Source organism: Anopheles arabiensis, chromosome 2, assembly GCF_016920715.1.
Source record: "Anopheles arabiensis isolate DONGOLA chromosome 2, AaraD3, whole genome shotgun sequence".
Taxonomy (NCBI): domain Eukaryota; kingdom Metazoa; phylum Arthropoda; class Insecta; order Diptera; family Culicidae; genus Anopheles; species Anopheles arabiensis.
In genome coordinates this window covers 29,722,575-29,745,031 of record NC_053517.1, presented here as the reverse complement: position 1 = coordinate 29,745,031, position 22,457 = coordinate 29,722,575, and the positions used below count along the sequence as shown (strand labels likewise).

The 22,457-nt window shown below is 50.2% G+C and overlaps 1 protein-coding gene across 1 annotated transcript; it reads right to left on the bottom strand.

The window, feature by feature from the left end:
- Nucleotides 1–1,969: 1,969 nt before the first annotated feature.
- Nucleotides 1,970–18,276, bottom strand: LOC120893757. Its single transcript, XM_040295835.1, has 4 exons — nucleotides 17,151–18,276; nucleotides 4,331–4,982; nucleotides 3,830–4,187; nucleotides 1,970–3,735 (listed from the first exon to the last, which is right to left on the bottom strand). The coding sequence occupies exons 1-4, from the start codon at nucleotides 17,477–17,479 to the stop codon at nucleotides 3,548–3,550; spliced, it is 1,527 nt and encodes a 508-aa protein (XP_040151769.1). The 5' UTR covers nucleotides 17,480–18,276; the 3' UTR covers nucleotides 1,970–3,547.
- Nucleotides 18,277–22,457: the final 4,181 nt, after the last annotated feature.

The window sequence follows — 22,457 nt, the reverse complement described above, 5'->3', positions numbered from 1 at the left end:
TTAAAAACAAATAAACAAACACATTGTATCATACACCACATCGCGATAGCAGTCAGAGCAGCCTCTAGTAGCTTTTGTACTTAAACCTGGGGACAGTGGGACATTCATTGCGCCGCTTTTTACTGCGTTTCTATTCATTATAACCAAACCGTTAAAAATAACCGTTTAAAACTAACAGGGTGACTCAAACATACTATAAATCCATCGATGTGCTTTATAGCGCGCAAAGCCAAAAGTGTTTCCCTTTTATGGCAAGCTAAGGCAACGCTTCAAGTTCATGTCGAGCTCGCACTCAACTGCTCGATTTTGATCGGCGGGCAAACGAAATCCATTTTCTGCAGATTTCATAGCTGTTTTTACACTGTTTTCAATGTTAACAGCATTATTCAAAACTTTCAAGATGTTTCTCAACAGCTGTCTATATCTGTGACAGTTTGGCTGCCGTTCACCCGGCAAACGGTGTATTGATTTGTACTTACTTACTTACTTACTTACTTACTTACTTACTTACTTACTTACTTACTTACTTACTTACTTACGCGCGCGCTTACGCGCGCGCGCGCGCGCGCGCGCGCGCACTTACTTACTTACTTACTTACGCGCACTTACGCTTACTTACTTACGCGCGCGCTTACTTACTTACTTACTTACTTACTTACTCACTTACTTACTTACTTACTTACTTACTTACTTACTTACTTACTTACTTACTTACTTACTTACTTACTTACTGTTGTGTCCGCACAAAACAAACATAGACGATGTACGGCACAAACAGAATACTTACTTACTTACTTACTTACTTACTTACTTATCCGGCGCTACAACCGCTTTGCGGTCTTGGCCTGCCTCAGGAGTGTTCGAATCTGTTTCTTGCAAGAACCTCATTTTGGGCCTACCACGCCTCCTCCGTCCTTGTGGACGGCCTAAAAAGACTTTACAGACTGGGTCGTCCGTTTCCATGCGTACAATATGGCCAGCCCGCCGGAGCCTGGCGAGCTTGATACGCTGCACGACAGTCAGGTCACCGTACATCTCTTATAGCTCGTCATTATAGCGGCACCTCCATTTTCCTTCCACACATAAGGGGCCAAGTATCCTTCTGAGCATCTTCAACCTCTCGAACGCGGATAAGAAAGTTTCGTCAGATTTGGACAGTGTCCATGTCTCAGAGGCGTATGTGAGTGTCGGTACTATATAGGTGCTATATAGTCCCAGCTTCGTCCATCGTGAAAGGTTCTTTGATGTGAACTGATTTTTCAGGCTGTAGAATGACCGGTTGACAGCCAGCATCCTTACGCGCAACTCAACTAATATTCTACTGTCGTTGCTGACCTTTGACCCAAGATAGGTGAATTCTGTGACAACTTCAAACGTGCGTTCGCCTATCTGTACGTGATGCCTACGTAGATTTGGATTATTTATTGGTAGGGCCGCTGATGTTGCCACCATCAGTTTGGTCTTTGCCTCGTTTATCTACAATCCAGGTTCTCTGCCGCCTGTTCGATCCCTTGGTAGGCTTCTGCTACATAGGAGAGCCGCAGACCAATGATGTCTCATCATCAGCGTATGCCAGGATTTGAGCATTGACTTATAGAAGATGGTTCCCGTAGTCTCCACCCTCGAGTCACGGATGGCTCTCTCTAGCGCCAGGTTGAATAAGAGACAAGCAAGCCCATCCCCCTGGCGCAGACCATTGGTGGTAGCCAAAGGTCCTGAGAGTTTTCCATCCACCCTCACCTGGCATGTGACGTTGGTCATAGTCATTCTAACTAGCCTTATCAGTTCGGCCGGGATTCCAAAAGAGTTCATAGCGTCGCATAGTTTTATCCTGGCTATCATTTGTAGCTTTGAAGTCAATGAAGAGATGGTGTCGTGTCGTGTCTGTCTTCTGCCATCATCTCCAAGATCTGCCGCAGGGAAAACTCTTGCTTTGCATTGGCGAAAAAGTAAAAAAAAAAAAACAATGTTCATTTTGTACATAGTGTATCGATTTTTATTGATAGCATCATTACAGATTGGCGGCCACTTCGTCGTGGGAGACGATGTGTAACGAGCTTACGTATGCCTAAGTAAGCAAAACCTTAACGATTTATCTCTACAAACTACCTGAGTTGTGCCTATTTTTGCTTATGCTTTGCGAATAAATATACGTTTAACAACAACAACAAAAAAACCACCCGAATGGTAAAGCTATGATTAAAGGAACGTCAGACAGTTTTTTGTTTGCAAAATGCAGTTTGTTTGTTTGTTTGTTTTTTGTTTCCTTTTTTGGAATTTTGAATACATGGGCGTTACCGGTTGGTTGGTTGGTCGGTTGCGATGGATGTGTTAGGGTTTTTTTCTTCTTCTTCTGGGGCGTAGTGTTCTAGTGGTATCCGGGTTTTGCTCCACACGTTTGTTCTTCTCGCGCAACTTAAAGCATCGTAACTGCCGTGCCCGTGCCACCCACCGCGCGCCGGCTGTGCACAAGCGATTTTGACACACGCGGCGCGCGCTTTCGACAACATCATACTACAGAATCCATATGCTGCCAGCCAAACTCATGCAAACTGTACTTGCAGGTATGGGTAACTCCACTAACCGCCTAAACACCTAACTTACTCTCTCTCTCTCTCTCTCTCTCTCTCTCTCTCACACACACTCTCTCTCTCTCACCCTGTCTCACGCTCTCTCACTCTCTCTCTCGCACACATACATTCACACACACACACACAGACCTGTATTAAAATTGTACCATCGGCACCACCGGCACCACCACCACTGGGCGGTGGACTGGTGGGCCGTCCTGCTTACCTGCTAAACGCTGCCTAATATCTTTGTGCCAATCACTAAAATGTGATGATTGTGAAATAATTTCAAATTACGATTCGTAATGTTTCAGTGTGCAGTAGTAGTTGCGCGCGCTCCTTTTTGCCTAATTGGTAACTTAGCTCTTAGCCTTCTCGCGCGTCGTCCCGTCCCCTGTCCGGTACTCGCTCGTCGTGTCGTGGTGCCCCGGTGCTTTGCTTCCCTATTCGCACCGTTACATCCACATACGCCGCACTGGCAATTGCGAGCTCCCTGCTGCCTCCCCATGGCTGCTCTATTATAAAAAGACCCACCGCGCGAGCCCAATACTGTAGTGGTGAAGAATTTGTTTTGTTCGAACTGCAGGTTCATTTGTGGCGATGGCCTGGCGCTGATTGGTATTGTGGTAATATGTGCGCAACGCAAAGCCGCAGGTTAATGGGTAAAATACTGCATAGGATAAAACACAACGCGCGAAATGGGTTCTAGCTTAGCCTTAAGTACTACCTTAACTATCCCTTAGACAGGGGCCGCAAAAAAAAAGAAATAAAACTTGGAAACAAATGCTCCAATTTGTAGCGGCCATGGCGGGCCGTTTGTCCCGCGAACCACTTTCGCACAGGAAGAGAGAGAGAGAGAGAGCGCGCGGGCGCACGAAAGAAAGAACGACAGTGGGGAATGGGAAGAGAATGCGAGATTGCTGGCTGTCCAGATGGCACACACACACACACGCACACACACACACACCCTGCCGTGGTTACAGGTAACCGAACCGTACCATGTCGCGGCAAACGCCCGACATCCGCTTAATGTAAGCCGGGTTGTACAGCATGTCCTTGGCGAGCTCGTCGATGTCGACCAGCTCCGTCGTCTCGAGCGCGGCCGACACGTTCGGCAAATCCTTCTCCACGCAGCACGTCGAATGGAGCGTCATCAGTGCCATGCCTGTTGTGTATGGGAAGGGGGGATTAGTAATCGATCGAAGGCCCAAAGAACGCGTGAGACTCGTCTACGCTCTACGGCCGAACGCTGTACCTACCGAAACCGAACCGGGCGTACTTCTTCATGTGCATTTGGAGCCGCTCGAAGGGGAACAGCTCCCGCCCGTTCACCGTGCCGAGCTCGTCCATGCGGCGCACCAGCGCGCTGTGGTACTTGCGCAGCAGCTCGGGCAGCCGCTCGCGCAGCTCGCTGTCCGTGCAGCAGAAGATAAAGTAGGACAGGTCGATGGCGGGCGTGGCACACCGGGCCACCTGCCAGTCGAGAAACTTGAGCTCTTTGGCATTCTGGCTGTGGTGGTGGTGGTGGTGGTTGTGCTGATGGTTGTTGAAGCCATTGTTGTTGTTGTTGTTGTTGTTGTTGTTGTGCCCATCGTCGGTACCGTTACGCTGGGCCGGCTACAAGAGCAGAGGAAAGAAAAGAAGCAAAAAAACAAGTTACAATCGGTGCCACCAGTCTCGTATCCCCTCGGGTGCTGCCTTCTTGCCTGCCTGCCTGCTCCCACCTCCCCTCAACCACCCCCCCCCCTTCCCACACTTACCATCGGCCGGTACAGGATGTTGCTGATCCAGCAGTCCCCGTGGCAGATGACGGTATCGTCCCGGTTCTGCACGCAGTCCACCATCGCCTGCCCGTACTCGTCCCGGAACCGGCACAGCCGCTCCGCGACCGCCCCGTCGCCCGCCGCCGGATTGCGCTGCAGCGTCTCGATCGCGTAGTCCACCTTGCGCTGCAGAAAGTCGACGAACGAGCTGTGCAGCGGCGGCACAAAGATCGTCTCCTGCAGCTCGCTCACGATCTGGGCGTACGCGTCCGGTGCCTGCTGCTGCATCGCGAACGAGATCGCGTGGAACTGGGCGAGGTGGGTCAGCACCAGCAGCACGTCCTCGTACGCGAGCGGCTCCGTGCGCGGAAAGTTGCGGTACCCGTGCGCCATCAGGTCGCGCTGCAGAATGTACTCGAAGCCCTCGCAGCACTCCGACACGATCACGCTCGGGTAGTGCGCGAAGCTTTTGGCGGTGCGCAGGCCGCGCGCCTGCTGGAAGCGCTCGAACATCGGCAGCACCACGTCGAACACGTACTTTTCGCGCTGGAAGTGCGCGGAGCTGTTGTAGAGCGAGCGGCGCAGGCTCGTGGTCGGGGCCACCTTCGCGATCACGCTGAACGGCTTCGGCAGCTCGGCAAACATCAGCCTGCAAAAGGTGGACGGAACGGTTTCGCCAAGAAGAAGGGTTGGTTAGTAAGAGCGGACGGACGGTTGAGGAGGGGAGTGCATGAGTTGTTTATTACGGATTGGGAACGTGTTTTGCCCGGGGTAGAAGGGGGGGGGGAGGAATTAAATCATTCCAGCGCATACTACATCTAGAACGAGTGTGTGTGTGTGTGTGTTTCTAGTTTGCAATTGCACCATCGGAACTGGGTGCATTCCCAGTTATCAGCGTACCGCCAAGCCGCCTTGGAGTGGAATAGGAATAGCAACGCTGCCGCCACAGCGAATAAGCATAGCATCGAACGTACGAGATAACTCAAATCACAACTCCTACGCGGCTCTCTACAACGGCTGAACCCCGTTTTCTACAAACACAACTGTCACCAACACACATTGCACGGCGATGTGTATGCAACACATCTGGGCAGTGTACTACCGAAGGGTGTCAAACAAAGACAGCGAAAAAAGGGAAAAAAGAGAGAGAGAGCGAGAAAGAAGTATCTCATTAGCATCAGCTTAGTTATCATCATCCTGCAAATGCCCCCGTAACTGGGATGATCTCGTAATATATTCATTAGCACGCGGGGTTTTACCAACACACGCTCTGGTGCAACTGAACCAAGACCCCATAATTGAGCCTGAAATGAGCTTGCAATGAACTGTCATCCATAAGTTAAAAGAAGAAAAAGAAAAGGTTCAAATAAAACGCACTCCCTTTTATCATTCCTTGTGTATTTCTGTCTCGCAATCATGACCTAGTCAACATAAGCGTAAACCAGTTTCAAAACTGCGCGAATTATATTGTTTTGCTAAATTGCTGCTTTTGTTAAAACTGTCGTGTTAATTTATTCTTCGCGTCACTTTCCACGTACTGGAGGTTCCGCGAACACAAAAAGCCCATTGATCGAATTCCGGCTGGGCCCGGGGATCACACAAAACAAAGGGAAACACTGTTTCGATGTGTGTGTGTGTGTTTTTTTTTTTTTCGCATAATGCACACACAGCACCTCCTGTGCATTGGACTAGCAAATGATCACCCTTCATCACCCTTCATGCAGCCTGCCGTGGTACAGGCCGTGGCGGAACGTACAATAATAGTATAACACACTCACAAGTGATACCCCTTCCCCGTGCCCCGTGTTGATCATAACCATTAGCACCTTTGGCAGTTGGGTTGAAAGGGAGGGAGGTCTCACTTGAAAGGGAGGGAGGGAGGTCTTGGGACTCAGGCCCAAGAAAATGTCAGGCCCACTGCATAACACATGGCCGGGCGAGCGCGCGCGATCGCGGTCCGGCCCGCACGCTGAAAAGGGCTGACATAATTGGTGAAACTTGTCACGCTCAGCGTTGTGTGTCCCTTTAGCGAAATGGGGTGGCAAAGTCAACATCTGCCCACCACCCGCCCAGTGTGTTTGTGTGCACAAGTGTGCCTGTATGTACAAGTGTGTGTGTGTGTGTGTCCGTTCTTCAAAGACTCTAGAGAGAGAGACACTCACCATTGGCTGGTAGCATCTACTACATACAACGATCTAGGTCCGTAACATACTTCAGCCCCACAATCGCGCTCCGTCCCTTGCATCTTTTCTCACCCTCTGTCGCTCCACTACTTCTCTCTCTCTCTCTTTCTCTATTGTGGATAGACGCTCGCTAAATCAATCCACCACTTGACACAGGTGTGAAAATACGGAAAACCTGCCGACGGTGACACATTCACACTGTTTACATACCGATTACTAACAGTTACGTTTGCTCATACCAAGGGTGATGTGAAGGGGAGGGAGAGGGACAGCAAAAAAAAATGGGTGAAAGGTGGTAAGGGAAGCCGTTTTGCTGAACTTTGTGTTTTGCACAGCAACAACAATAACAAAAAACCATATGGAACCAACGTGTGTGCGGCGCGCACGTGTGCACGCACGCGAAGCAAGCCATGAAAACCGTGGCCCGTTTGGGGGCGCCCCGCGGCTCATGTTTTCCGCCAAGACGGAAGGAAGGAGGGAAGAAAAAAAAACAAACAAATCGATGGCCGGCGGTTGCTTGGATTTGGTTTGGCGGTGAGGGATCATCGATTTGTTGTACCGCAAATAAGGGGTTTTCGCTTGTTGCCGATTATGCAAGCCCCGCCTCTGCCTTTTTGCCTGCGATATTTGCTAACCGCGTTTTCTTTTCTTTTTTTTTTGTTTGCCTTTGTTTGAACCGATGAACCGTCCGATTAGCGCGACCAAATGTGCGCATCCGTCCTGCCGCCTCCCGTTCCCTGTTCCGTCACGCAAATCATTTAAAGGGACCACACGGTGCGCGTTTCTGTGGCTGTGTACATTTGTGTTAAGGGGTTCGTCGTCTGTTTAATTTTGATCTCTTTCTTCTTTTTTCCCCATTATTAAATACACACACACACACTTTCCTGACTTCCGCTGTTCGCTTGGGAAATGGCATCACCGCGACGCGATCGTATTCGACACACACACACACACACACACACCGATTCTTCTTGTGTCTTAGCCGGCGGTTAAATTTACTCACGCACCCCGTTATGCATTCCTTCTCAGCTGAGCGGCAGCTTTCGCATCATGTGTGCGTGAGTGTGTGTGTGTGTAGATGTGATGGTTTTATTTTTGGTGCGTTTCTTTAAGGCGAAAGTTTGAGCTGAGCTTAGCAACCGCTGCGTACGTGCGTGAATGGTGCGTGTGTCTTTTTTGCATATATATTGAATGCAAATTGATTTCAATTCGAAAGACACAGAAAGGGGCCTATCTTCCGCATTGAAGAGGTGTTTTTTACAACAAAAAGCCTTTTTGGCACAGTGAAATGTCTGTTTCGCTTTGCGAATAGGAAATAAACGGTTCCTCTACCATTATGCATTATAAATTAAAAATTTAAAATATAAATTAAAATATAAAAATAAAAAGCACTCTACACACAAACCCTCGACATTCTCTTTTTATTTTTTGCATGTTGTGAAATTCTAGCATACAAAAAACACCAACAAGAGCTCTCTCTGCGTGCCCTTCGCACAAAACAATCGACAATCATAATTTTCGGAAAAAAAAACATTAAATATTAAAACCCCTTTCCCCTATGTGTCGATGCCACTAGCGCACCAGATTTCTCGTGAACTTTTCACAACTCAACACCACCCCCTCGCCACCCCATCTTTTACTGGTGTGTAGTATAGCAAGAAAGAGAGAGAGAGCGAGAGGGGGGAAGGGTTCCTCTACATCCCGTTTAGAAGTGCGCCACCTTACGCGCGCGCCATATGAATTGGAAAGGAATCGGACCCCAAAACTGGAACGGCATCGGTGGGTTCCCTCACAGTACCCCCTTCCCCTCTCTTCGGAAGACGACGACCAGGTCTGGCAGGTAAAGCCAGCCAGCCTGAGGTCAGTGATCTCACGTACGCAATTTCGGCCGCCGACTCGTAAATTGCACTGCGGACCGGGAGGGGGAGGGGGGGGGCGCGCGGCCCGATGACGACAACACGATCACGCGGCGTACGAGCGCTCGGTTAAGACTCACAGCGTGCGCCCGGCCGCGGTTGAAAATTTTGGGAAAGGGACAGCTGAGACACCGCCGATCGTGTGTCTCGACCCTCTGCTTGCTGTTCGTGTATGTGTGTGTGCGTGTGTTGATCAGATTGTTCGTGGTCAGTTTCCAGTCTTACTGGGCTGGTATTATGCTGCACCAGCGCGCGCACGCTTGATATTGCATTCAAAAAGTGCCGGTTGACGTTACCCCCTCGTGCTTGTTGTGCGCGAGAGGTGGGGGGGAGGTTATTTTTTTTTTGAAATCACCTTTATTTTATGGGTACATATTTTATTTATTTTGTTTTTTTTTTTTTTGCATCAACGCTTTTGTTGCCCCTTTTCGGTTCATTTTTTTGGTTGATTTTTGTTTTATTTTGGAAACGATTATTTTGCGACCTCGCAATCGTATGGCCCGGTTAGGGGGCGGCGGCGGTGTGTTGATGCACGTACGCCACCCAGTACAATCACGGTCGGCCAACATTACCAGCAGCAGCAGCAGCTGGTAAAGACGATGAACCCTTTCACCGACCAGTGCCGCTCAAGAGTGCGCCCAGGCTTTGTTCGATTACAGTTTGTCGAGGGTTTTTCTTTCTTTTTTATTATTATTCATCTCACTTTGTATTTGTGTCACAAACAAAAACAGTTTACAGTTGCAACGAAACTTTCTTCTTTTGCAAACATCCCCAGGCACTGGGTACAGCGAGCTGGGAAAGCAGAACGCAGCGCTGGGATGCGGAAATGTGGATACGACGCGCCTTGAAAAAGCGTTGGCGAGCAAATCGATTGCCGTCGGCCTGTGTATCTGTGTGAGTGTGTATGGTTTTGAAATTTATCACTTTAACAATCACACCGTACAGATGTTTTTGCTGTACCAAAACCTTCACCAACTCACGATCACGTGCGTGTGTGTGTGTGTGTGTGTGTGATCGAGGCAAAGCTTTCCCCTCGGTAGAGAGAACGGAACCAAGAGACAGGAACAAAGTGCGTGCCGGGTGGTTGTGTTTTGTAACAGGAAACCAAGCAACCAAGGGAATGGCGAGGAGGAGGGGGTCTGTTGGGTGTATAACTCGGCCACTTTTCGACGGTTTCGGAGCGGCACGACGGGTCCGAAATTGTTTCGGTACGGGCGGTTCCCGTGGTGGAAGCCAAAATCACGCAACTAAGCACGTGCTGCGAACAGCAAAAGAAATGGGGGGATGAAATCAAAGCATCGATCGGGGAACGGGGATGAGTGAGTGCAAGGCAGGAAGGGGTACATTCTTTTCACCGCCTGCTCGACAAAAAAAAATGCCAAAATTCGATGACCGGCTCGAAATTTGACACCATTACGGGGTTCGTCGCCTGCTCATTCGGCATTTAACGAGAAGGTTTGAAAGAATGAGGGGAAAGAAAAGGGGTAGGAAGGAGCTTTTGCAGGAGGAAAGAAGGGCTAAAATAAACAATTACCAATCCACACACACACACACACCAAAGGGCCACGAGGAGTTGCTCGTGACGTTGTTGAATAAAGCAGCCGAGAGCCGTGTGAGTGAGAACGAAGCGGTTGGTTTGTTTATTTTTCTTTTTGCTTCTTCTTTTTGTAGTACACATTGGCACTTTTTTTTTGCTTTTTTTTTCTTTTGTTATTGTTACTGTTACGTCGCATAACTCTTCATTTACCAGCCCCCTCGCGTCCCACGCGTTCCTTCCCAACATTCCTCCGTTTTTTGCAGTGCAATTGTTTTGCTTTTCTGGGGGCGCTCTGGGGGCGTCCAACGTCCCTTCCGGAGAACAGGGGACCGCAGCAGCAACAACAGCAACAACAACAACAACAACAACAACAACAACAACAACAGCAACAAAGAAGCGTCAAACACTGACCTACCGTACGGGGACGGCGCCCGTCGACGCCCTGCGGATGAAAATGGCAACGTCACACCACAAGCACAGATGTAGTTAATCAGCGGCCCCGCACACACACACACAGGGCGCGAGAGCGGCTGGACCGGCGAGACGAATGTGCTTCAGTGTGCTTTCTCGCAAACCAACAACAAGACCAAACACAGTCTCGCCGAATACCAAACACCGAACGAAAAGAAAGAAGAACAAAAAAAGGCAAGAAAAAGCTGACTGGGTCACACGGGCGAAACAAAACCAAACGGAACAGAAGAACAAAAAAGCCCACACTGCCGCCCAACACTGGGACCCCATCACAGCCGCCACCACCATCACTACCAAAGGGCAGCAGCAGCACCCCACCAGCACCAGCAACCACGCCGGATTTGCTCTTAACGGTCTTGGCAGCGCGAGCGCGTGTGCTTGCGTGGAGATAGAAGGAAACAAGGGCAGCTCCGGTCACACACACACAGACACACACACAGGCAGACAGAAACTCCGGTTCGAAAGCTGAAACCTCACCGATGAACTCCCGCGGTCAATGGCCTGGGCGCGCGCTGTCGCGCGTTCGCAAACGTAATCGACAAGACGACCGGGAGGGAAGGGGAGGGGAGGGGAGGGGAGGGGAGAAACCTGATCATCTCTCAGACCACTTCCCCCTTTCACCCTCTCAACCCTTTCCCCCCCCTGCCCCCTCCCCCCTCTCCCGGTGTGTTTACGAAGGATTTTTGTCAACGTCTGCACTTTTCGAGGTGTTCACAGCGGATTCCCTCAGCCCAGCAGCACCAACAGCAGCAGCAGCAGCAGCCGCGCCTGTATGCGGTAATGGGAGGCCGCATCTGATCGGCGAGTTTTATTTTTTTTTATTCCTCCGCCTTTCTTTCCCTTTTCGCTTCGCTCTGGACACACACACACACATGTGCAGCCCTTCTCTGGTGGCTTCCAATTAGCCCCTCTCCCCCCTCCCTCCCCATTCCCTTTCCGCACAGGCCTTACCGCACCCCATCCAGGCAGCAGCTCGACACCGGGTCGTCGGCACGATCGGCGCGGGTGAAAGTGTGCAGCCTTCCTCCTCCTACTCCTCCTCCTACTCCCGCTGCTGCTGCTTTGGCGAGGGATCCGGAAAGGATCTCGCACACCATCTGGTCTATTGGTCTACATTTCCTTCCGCTGCTCCTCCCGCACACACACACACACACACGAGCGAGCGAGCGCGCGCGCACCCGGGCCGCGGCCGTTTGTCGAACCCGAGGAGCGCCCCAGACGCGGCTCGACGATGATAATTGTGGGAAAAAGCAACCATCTGCAAAATGCGCCCCACGGCGCACTCGCGTCTTCGGCGAACTTTAAACACACGCCCCCGCACACACACACCCTCCGCTCCCCCTCTTTCTCTCCGGTACCTAAAAAAGCGGAAAAAAGAAGATCGCGTCTGCGTTCCCCTGTGACGGTGGTCATTTGTGTGTCTTGTGTGTCTTGTGTGTGGTTTTTTGTCTGTTCTGCTTCTTTCTTTCGGTTAGCTGAGGTTGCTGCGCCCGCAAACCCGCCACCCTTGGCCGCCTGTGTGTGTGTGTTTTGCCAGCCTCAGCAGATCGAATCCCAGAAAAGGGCCGCGAGGTGCGCTCTGACCGCGTGTTGCATTTGCGCGGGGCGAGGCAAGGGACCAGTACCGTCGGCTTGTCTTTGTGTGTGTGTGTGTGTGTGTGTGTGTGTGTGTGCTTGGTGTGAGATTGCAGTTTCCAGGGTTCACACGAAGGGCGCACCCAACCCTGTACGCGAAAAATGACGGCAAACGCGATCGCGATCAGCGTCGAGTGGGGAATTTAAATTTGAGTTCATCGCACTAGACAGATCGCAACAACAGAGAGCAAGAAGGAGGGGGGGGGGAACTATCACCTACCCCTCCAGAAAGCGGACGACGCTTTGCCCAATAGAACAGGTCGCCGAAATGGGACAGAATTTGGGTGGCAAGCGAAAACGAGGGCATACAACAGCAAACCAACCAAAAACAGTGAGGAAAAATACTTTTCAGCAAACGCAGCGCACATATTTAAACATTTCTCGACGTATCCGCAAGGGGGGAAGGGGGTAAGGGGCTAATGTTTGGACCCTGCCAATTCCTCTGCCCGATTGACCAACTGACCGCATTAGTATGTATGCTTTTTGGTGTGTGTCTGTTTTTGTTCTGCTGCACAGACGTCCACACTATTTGTTTGCACAGAGCCACACTTAAACAAATCGTTTGAAAATGTTTCCAAACCCTAACCTAGATGCGGAATAGCGCTACAGGAAACCTCCGTAGGAGTAAACCACCACCTAGCCCTGCCACTCCGGATCAGTCAAACCATTAGCGCCGGTAAAGACCACTAAACGAGTCGCCTATCGCCTACCATTCTAAGGCGTTGCCTAACCTTGCTTACGCGCCACCGAACTTCAAAACATGCGCCCGGTGACCGGTGCTTCAAAGATTCTAACATCCCACTCTAGCCCCACTCACCCCCCCCCCCCCACATTCCAATCCAATGCCGATGCTAAAAGCCCATTGTTATGCTAATGCTGTTGTGTGAGTTTTTAGCGTCGCCTGCCCATTTCGGCTGGCCCGCGTTCAACGGCCTCTCGGGCCGACGGGCGGCATTGAAAGCGAAACCACCCGAAAAGATTGATCGCGCGCGAAGTGCTGTGTGGGGTCGGTGACAAGGGCACCCGGCACACCATGTGCCATTTGTCATGCCGCAGGCAGCGCAGGGGCGTGCTTGCAGCGGAGACGGTGTTGCTGCGTTTCGGCAGCATCGTCTACTGACCTCTCCTTATTTGGAGGGATGGGGGGGAATGGCAAATATCGGGCGCTTGTTCTTGTTGTTATTTTGGAGCACCAGCTATCTGTTGCCCGATGCTATCCGGACAGGAGATGGCGCCAGTCGCCCGCCACGTGTCAGCGCGCCCACAGCGTGATCCATCAATCATCAAACACGTCGGAACATTGTTTTTTTTTCCTTCTTCCGTGGGCTGTTTGTTCTCAGTGAGATTTTTTTTCACCAAATTCCACTACAGGGCCTACCCCGTAAAAGCGAACGCGCTGCTGTTTTGTTTTGCAGCAGCCAAAAACTCGCGCTTCGCTTCCGATTTGTATCTCCACCGCGTGGTGCTGCTCCACGCTTTGCGCAATGTAGGCGCGAGCGCGCGCACGTTCTTGAGCGTGTTTGTGAGGGTCGCGTCTTCCTTCGTTTGCTGTGTGAGGGATGAGGTGCACACATTCTTTAAATTCCTGCTCGGACTTCCACCGCCCGTGACTCACACACCCGCTACTCCGTGGCCCCTCCCCGGCCAGTCAACGGAATGAAGGTCAGTATTCGCAAACCCGCGGGGCCACCCCGAAACCGATAACGATCACGCCGCAAGCACGCCGTCAGAACAGCATTAGGAAAGGGAGGGAGAGGGAGGGAAGAGAACTGGGGTGGCCATTAAAAGTCAACAACAACAAGCAGCACCAGCAGCAGCGTTGGCGTTGGTTCTCAGTTAGAAACGTGCTCGAAATCCAGAACATCCAGCCCCGTGGGTTTGCTTTTGCGGTGCTGTGGCGGTGGCGGTGCAAGGTGGGCGAACGGGGCGCCGCAAGAACGCGAACGCTCGCGCGCACACACACACACACACAGCCCCGGGCAAGTCAACAACGTTCTCGCGAGAACGCACGTAGAACAACAAGAAGACCAGTTGAATGGAGCGAAAGGGAAAACCGAAAAACAGGTTTCTCGCCAACCCCGAACGCCTTTCCGGTCCCCACTGTCCACTGTCTCCTCTTCCGTCTCTACCCTTTCCGGCCCTCCCCACCTCAGGGGGGGGGGGGGGATGTTATGTTTTGCGTATTTTTTAATAAGTCGCGTTCCCGTCGTTCTGTGTGCGTTCTTTAGCGGGCGCCGGTCCGTCCGCGCGGTGCTGTCGGGGGAAGGTTGATGCTGGAGGAAGCAGAGCTTGCAAACAACTTTACCCCAACGCTGGGCCCTTCCCGATCATTCTCTCCCACCTCCCCAGCCCTCTTACCAGTGGCGGTGGCTGCAGGCTTTGGGTCAACCGGGCTTTGGGTATGGAGCAGCCGCGATGGGTTCCGCGCGAGCCTCGCTTGCTGTGTGTGTTTGTGTTTGTCTGCAAATTACGTCGTACGGTTTTCGGTGTGAATTCTGCCACATTCCATTCCACCAAGCAACAGCGCAGGTAGAACGAAACCGCAAAGCGGACAGGGCCACAAAACAGGAGTCTAGAAGGTTTCCGGACCAGCTTCAGACGGGGCGAGCCGGGCGGGATTCGCGAACGACTGAGGATCGCGTTTCACGCGCGCGCGGCATCCTTCTCATGAATGAAGTTGCATGCACCAGTTAGTGTGGCGAGGTTTGAAAATGCAAAGCAAAGTTTTCATTTAGAAAAAAAACCCCTAAAAAATGCATTTCTGTTGCATTAAAATAACGCACCAAAACCAAACCTTCCGCGTCTTTGGCACAACCATTTTACTGTAATCATTGTGTTTAATGAAGATGTATAAAAGAAGACAGCACTGCATTGCCACCGCCGTCCCACATTACAGCCGCCCCGGTCTGGAAACATTAGCTTCAATTGAGTTAGAATTCTCAAGTTCTCCGAGGGACGGCAGCCGGACCAAAGAGGTGTGTGTGTGTGCTGCGCTTCGTTTAAATGTAGTTCAAAGTCACGCCGTCACAAATGTGGGTCAATCGATCGCCCTCCCCGTTGGGTTGAGCAACCACACACACACACACACAACTGGAGAATGATGATCATCAACCAACAGCAGGGTCGTCGTCTTACGCTTAGAAGTGTCGCGTAGACAATGACCATTGTCCGAGTAAACTATGCGCGCCATTACCTTCGAGCAAGCAAACCCGCCCGCTTCGCTGTGTGCTGTTTGATCATCTGCATCCGGTTGGGGCTTGCACCCACGTTTTGGTAGTGTGCGGGCGGCTTCGGCAATGCATTTACGCACTGTGGCCGGCTACAATCCACTGTGCGCCTCCATCAAAACAAGCAGAGGTAACGTGCAGCTAAACACACACACGCGCACGCGCGCACACACACAGTTGGTGGGCACGGTTTAACAATAACAACAACAAAAACAGGAAAAAAGAGCAAAAACGCATACAAAAGAAAATAGCATTAACATCTCCAGTACTGTGGCGGGGGGTTCGTCGTTTACCATAAAACGTGTTGTCGTTTATGTTTAGAACTTTAATTGCCGCCAAACGCTCTAACCCAGCAGTCGCGGCAAACTTTTGAAGGTAAAGGGCCATATTGTGTAAATGTTCAAGAAACGGCGGGCCAGTTAATTTAGCACTCAAATTGTTACATTATAAAAGATTTCAAACCAAATAATTGGATAATGCTATCAAGCAATACGATTGATGATATTGTTGTTTATTGTGTAATAATGCTATCCAATCAAGGTTAAAGATTGGTAATTCATATTATTAAAACCAATTGTCAAAGTAGTACGGTAGTCAGATCTCAGTTGCTGCTTAAAGCACATGCTAGTCACAGCATTATTATTTTTGGATAAAAAAATTAGTGCTCTGGTGGTAGTTTTGAACAAGCACAACGATTGAATTTATGGAGCATGTTCTTGATATACCACCATTTAACGGCTTCATTCAAGCAGTCAAGCGATATCAAAATTCATCACCTGAGTTGATTGGGGGAGCTATATCGATCAAATAAGAATTGCCATGGTTTTTCATTATCAAAAGCCATTTAAAGCCTTGTGTTAAAATATTTTTGTGAAAAGTGTTTGCTTCCGACATGACTCAGCTACAACACCATAAAGCTTCAACGAAGTTGTGCGTTCGGCTTGCAATGACTTTGAAAAGCGTTTACCTGCGGTTATCGAGTACAAGGAAAAAAGATTTTAACTCTACTAAGATAAATGTAATTTTACTACTTAACGATGTTGTAGGCATCAATTACGCAGATAAATAGAATCTGGTTTGAATGAATTTAATAATAATAATAATAATAATAATAATTCCCGTAAGAAAGAGTCAAGAAAGTGTTCCAAAGTCATCAGAACATCTCAAAACCACAGTAATGATTAGTCCATCAAGCCATATTACTCAATGTTCTCAAGGGTGGAAAAGTGCGACGGCAGGCAAACTTCATGCTAAAAGTTGTTCAGTATCTTTTTTATACGAATAGTTTCTTCCTATCTTAAAAAGAAACAGGCAAATCGTTTCGCGGGCCAGATCTGATGTTGCGGCGGTCCTGACTTTGCCGACCACTGCTCTAACCGTTGCCCTTTTCGACCCTGCAATTGTAATTTGCAGCCAACTAATGCAAACAGCCATTGGGTGCTTCCTTTGTTTTGCTTAATGTTTACTGTGGTTGTTTAAGTTCGTCGGCATTGAGCAACGGGCTCGATACAGACGGTGGCAAACCCAATCTTGTAACACTGTTGCAACACTCCCACATACACACACACACACACGCACAGTTTGTTACCAATCAATATGTCAGCGGGCAAAGCCAAACACATTTGTCGCATCGGGCCCGGGGTGTGTGAATATTGATAAGAAAGCATCGCACACCTTCCCTCTACCGAATTGGATGCCACTTTATCTGCAGGTGGTGTTGTGTTCGTTGTTTCCCCCAACAAAAAAAAACAATTTGGGGGAATGGGGGAACACCCCAACCAGCCCAACGAGCGGTACACATGCACTGCACTGACCACCACCGGGGCACGGGATGGTTTGTCTACTTACTCTGCGTTCAGCAGGCCGTTGTTGCCGTCGTCCTTCTCCTCGTTGCCGTTCGCATCGACCGTGGTGGTGGTTGCTCTGATGGGCAGCCCGTGGCCGACGGGGGCCGGCCGTTCGCCGTGCATCCGATTGCTGCTGTTCGTGTTGTTGTTGTTCTCGAAGTCCTCAATGTCCCGGCTGCCCGGCGCGATCACGATCCGGTACACGTCGCCCGAGTAGCTGTCGCCGTTGCGCGAACCGCTCGACACGGTCAGCCGCGGCTCCCGGATGCCCATCTTGGCGACGAACGCGTGTATCGCCTGCAGCACATGGACCGGCGGTGTGGCACTCATCTTGGCTAGGCGTGGACTCGGGCGTCCTCTTGCTTTGTTTGGCCCACGGGGCACTTCCCGAGGCAAATTCCGATACTGTTCCTCCAACACTGTCCCTAGCGAAAACTGTCGCACACAAGTCACCAGACAGCGAGCTCCAGACACACGGCACAGCCTACTACTGTTGTTGTTACAGAGTTTTCCCTAATACAATACTAGTCTGACAAACGCGGCAAAGAAATTCGCACGCAGCCGTGCCACCCAAAACCACCAACACACCGGGCGTGTATGAAAAGCACGTGCACGGCGATGCACCACAAATAGAAAAACACACTCGCTTTCTCAAGAGACACATACACGCACATACACAAGGACCCCAACACTTCACTAGGGGGGTGCGAAAATGGGGCTTTTCTTTGTCACTCTACCGCCCGGACCGCTTTGACCGAAGCGCCAAACCAAATGGCTCCAAAGTTCCAACTTTGCTATGAAACACACACCGCGCACACGGCCGTCGCTCGAAGAATGCTCGGCTAGGAGGGAAAATTGGCCGGACACAGATCACCGATCGAACCCCGCGCCTCCGTCTCGTAAGAAAAGAAAAACACGTCCTCCTCTGCTGGCCGTTCGACAGGAGGGCTGCCGTGGCTGGGCGAGTCTCTGGCTTGCTGCACGCTGCTGCTCTACCACTCTACCACTGCGCTGGCCTGTGCTGGTGTGTGCGTCTGTGATACCTGTGTGTAAGCGCTTTGCGCGACACCGCGACACCGATCCGATTCAACCCGCCGCAAAACTCGACTGACGCCGTTCGTGCGCATCGCCACGATATTAATACGCGAGAGTTGGCAACCCTTCCGTCCAAAAAGGTACGAGACCAGCCCCGCCGCCGCTCTGCGCTCTTTGCGCTTCTGGCTCTCTGTGTGCGTCCGAGCCCGTTCCGTGCATGTGTGTGTGTGTATGTGGTATTGGCACTGCTGCTGCTGCTGGCTCGGCTGCTGTTACTGCTCGGCTGCTGCTGCTGCTTGTTGGGGTGTCGGATTTTAGGCAAAAGGTAGGATTCGGGGTTCAGCCGTTCGTACTGGCATCGAGTTGACATCGCGAACGAGTCCGTACACTTTTTTTTTTTTGGGACATTCGAAGCAGTTGCTCTGAAAGGGTGAGGGGGGTGGCGGGTGCATGAGGGGGATGGGGTTGCGTCTTCTCCGGCAACGAACCGAACCCCTTTAGCGGGGTTAGCTCTCCTTGCGCGTGAACGGCGCAAGCGGTGCGCGGAAAAGGGTAAGCGATAAGCTTTTGCGCGTAGATCGCGCGCGCGCGCACACACTCACATAGGCTCGCTCTCTTTCTCTCGCTCTCAAGGAGAACTAACGGGGTGCGCGCGCTCGCGCGCACCCTCGCGCACACACGCTGTCGCTCCACACATAACGGAGAGTTTCGGTGGTGCTCTCCTCCCCACCACCACCCCCTTTGCACCTTTGCGAGCGAGCGAGCGAGACGGCACACGCGTAGCAAAAAGCTCGCGCTCAGCGACTACTCCATTACCCCGCTCTCGGGGCCGTCGCCTCTCACAGTGTTTGTAGCGCTACAGTATGGCACAGACAGTGTTCGCGGGCGGGTGATCTGTGTTTGTGTGTGTTTCCACCCTCTCTCTCTCTCTCTCACACACACACAAACACACCCTCCTACACCCTCTTTCCGCATCCAATTACCGGACATCCTTTGGAGCTGGTGATGCTGCGGTGTTGTCGCCCGAGGGGGTTGCGCGTACGCATCGCGATCCATTGCGCACCTCCATCGTGCGGCGATGGCATTGCGGGCTTTGCGGAGTTCTCAGCGCATGTTTTAGAGGAGTTGTGAGGGTTTAGACATGGGGGGTGGAGGGTTCTGTTGCTATTTGTGGATCGTTCATCTTGGGGTTTTTTTTTTGTTCGTTTCGTTGGAAGGAGTTTGACAGGGTGGTGAGCTACAAATTTGAAGTTTTTTTTTTATTATTTTTCTTTCGAGTTGAGAATATTCGATATCTCGAGCCTGCAAAACTGGCGCTGGCACGAAAAGTGACGCAAAGCTTTCGATGAGGCGGCTAGCGGTGGTGGTTTGTAAGGGGCGGTGAGATAAGACATAAATCTACCCTTTTCCGGTGTTGTGATGGAGGCGATGGGAGGGCGAAGCGATGTGTGCCTTCGTATCGAGCTTGGGATGCAAAAAAAGGCACCAACAACGTGGCCATAAATGCGCATCGATCACGCGTTGGCGTTGGTGTGACGTATTTTTTTCTTTTCTTTTCGATATCACACTTTAAAGGGAGTAAAAGGTGGGCCTTTTGTTTGGTTTTGGTCGGTCGGGTCGCGCAGCCTGGGTCGCGCAGCCGCCGGAACGACCGGGCCATCCGGCGGGGTTTTATGTTTTTATGGTCCGCGCGCCCGCAAAAGCGAACAGCGACGGTCGAACGATTTCGGGGGCCCAATTCTTGGTTGCAGTTTTGTTTATTGCATACGCCCGCCGCAGCCGGAGCTGCATCAGTTTACAGCCGAAAGGCGCCGACAATTTCGGGCTCAGTGCGAAAACCATCACCCACCTCGAGCCCACCGTACCACAGCCAGCCCCAGCGTTCCGTCCGTTCTCGGGCGTCCAAATCCAATGCACAAAATTCGAACGGCTTTGCAGCAACAGCAACCGTCATTCAGAGCATTCCCATGCGCAACGGGTACAGCAGCAACCAACAACAACGACGACGACGACGACAACAGGGTGCCAAAACGGTTTAATGTGCCCCAGTGAGGAAAAGGGAAGAGCGAACGGAGAGAAGAAGAAAAAAAGGAACACATACCTACATACACATTTCAACAACGGTTCATTTCCTCGTGCCCTACAGCACGGCAGCAGAAGGTGCAGCAGCAATGCGCACCAGCGCGGCAACCAAATGACGCCTGCACGTACCAACAAAACCGTGCTCCTTTCTTCGGGGCGAGCGGAAAACGAGAAAGCGCACAGAGTACGTCGACGCAGGACCCGAGAACACGTAGCTGTTTATTATACCGGCCGGGCCTGCTTGGACCGCGGCGGCAGGCGAACAAGATCACGAGGTCTTTGGGTAACTGTGGCACCGTCGCACGTTAAACGCTTGCGTCGTGGTCTCGTTTTTTTCCTTCTCTCTACTTTCCTCTCTCTCTCTTCAGACAGTGCGTTCTGAGCCACCCAGCAGAGCCGCTCGGCACCGGCCTCCAGCGAATGGATATATATTATGTGAGACCCTCGGAGTGCTTTTCGGGCTCTCGGGTCAGCGTACGGATGCGACCATTCGATCCACCACCGACAAACAATTACTCACGGTTTGGGCTGGACTAGTGGTTGGTGGTTTTACATGCACTGGGCACTTGGGCCTCCAAATGTGTGTCAACCCGTGGCGGATAACATTTTGCCTGCTCGCAGGGGGAAGGAGAGCGAGGGATCCGGTGGACATTTTCGTTAATGAAGAGCCAGGTCGAAACATAAAACTGTTACGACTGTTAAGTAATAGCAACGCATGTCTGACTTTTGGTAGAAAGTTTCCAATCTCATTATTGTTTTAAAAATGGACGCATGTTCGTCGAAGCTGGCCGTTTGTTCATTAAGAATAATCATTATTTATGCACAGACGACTTCCCTGAGGCGTAGGCGTCGGCCAAGAATTGTAAAAGCTCCCTCGAGGCGAAGAGTTAAAGAGGGATAAATATTTAAAAAAAAAAACATTACTCCCCATTATCCGTGTTCCAAAATTCATGTAAAACCATAGTACACGCATTGTTTAAGCATTAATGGGTTAAAATTAATGAGAGCTTACTACATACAACAATAAAATGACCAGAAATAAGGACAAGATGTCTATAGTCACTAGCTTACGTATTCGAAACAGTAACATCTTTTCAAATAAGCTGCTTTTTCGATCCATTCGTTATGGTAAATACAAAAAGGCGTAGCTAAAAACCTGTTCCGATAGAATTCGGTCACCTAGTTTTATTTTTAAAAGTGGTGCTAAATGACTACTTTTACATCATTGTTTGAAGGTATTGGACCACACTATAGAATTTTGCAACAGTTTCTACATGTACGAGCTAGTGTTCACTAGCTATTGAAGTTAGAATTACAGTGATGAAAAATTGAAAATTGAGGTGACAGGTAAAAAATATTTACAAAGCGTGATCCAATGTCTCCAACAAATATAAATATAAAGACCAGAACAGATATAAATATATAGAATATAAAGACTATTTTGCTGAGCAAATTGGCAACGAATTTAAGTAATGAAAAATCATTGGCTGGTGAAGGCTCAAAACACGGGCTTTCATTAGCAATAAAATAATAAACTCAATCATTTTTAAACAATAATTCCTGGATAAATCTAAGTACAGCTATATCAGAATTTCCTGTTCAGAAAACAATAAGTAGGCCGCGTTCACACACGACATATTCTGCTTGAAAATATCTGTCAAACACATCTTTTCATTAGCCTTGTTCAGGCACGGCATATTCTGCTTGAAAATATCTGTCAAACACACATTTTCACTGAGATAGGCGAAGGCTAGCAGCCAGTGGCGAATCTTTTTCGAGTAATCCAAGCTGGATCGCCGGATGGATAACAAACATATTAGCTTGCAATTTTTTGACAGATCGAGAAAAATATCGTGTTTATTCGTGTTTTAACCTATTTTTTCGATCGCCCCCAAGCCCTAAGTGTTCTAACAGTTGCATATTGTGCATTTTTTTATAACTAGAACCCGTGTTTTACGAATTATTTTGTTAAATTACGATAATTCTATCCAGTTATCGCTTCTCGGCCTAAAGGCTAAGATCAAAGTGTAGTAAAATTGTATTCAGCGAAGATTCGTGGTGTGTGAACGCAAAAGTCAAAGTCTACATAATACAGAGGTCGAGTCATCCAGAACATTTGATCAAAAAGCGTGGGAAATTTTTGACAGTTAGATGGAAAAGCTTCAATAGTTTCATCACAGCATTCAATGCA

What these genes read in the sequence shown, in the direction of transcription:
- LOC120893757 (XM_040295835.1), bottom strand. Translation starts at nt 17,479, where the DNA reads ATGAGTGCCACACCGCCGGTCCATGTGCTGCAGGCGATACACGCGTTC. An exon ending in ACATCCTGTACCGGCCGATG is followed by an intron (nt 4,188 to 4,330) that starts GTAAGTGTGGGA and finishes CTGCTCTTGTAG; the next exon opens with CCGGCCCAGCGTAACGGTAC. An exon ending in GTACGCCCGGTTCGGTTTCG is followed by an intron (nt 3,736 to 3,829) that starts GTAGGTACAGCG and finishes CATACACAACAG; the next exon opens with GCATGGCACTGATGACGCTC.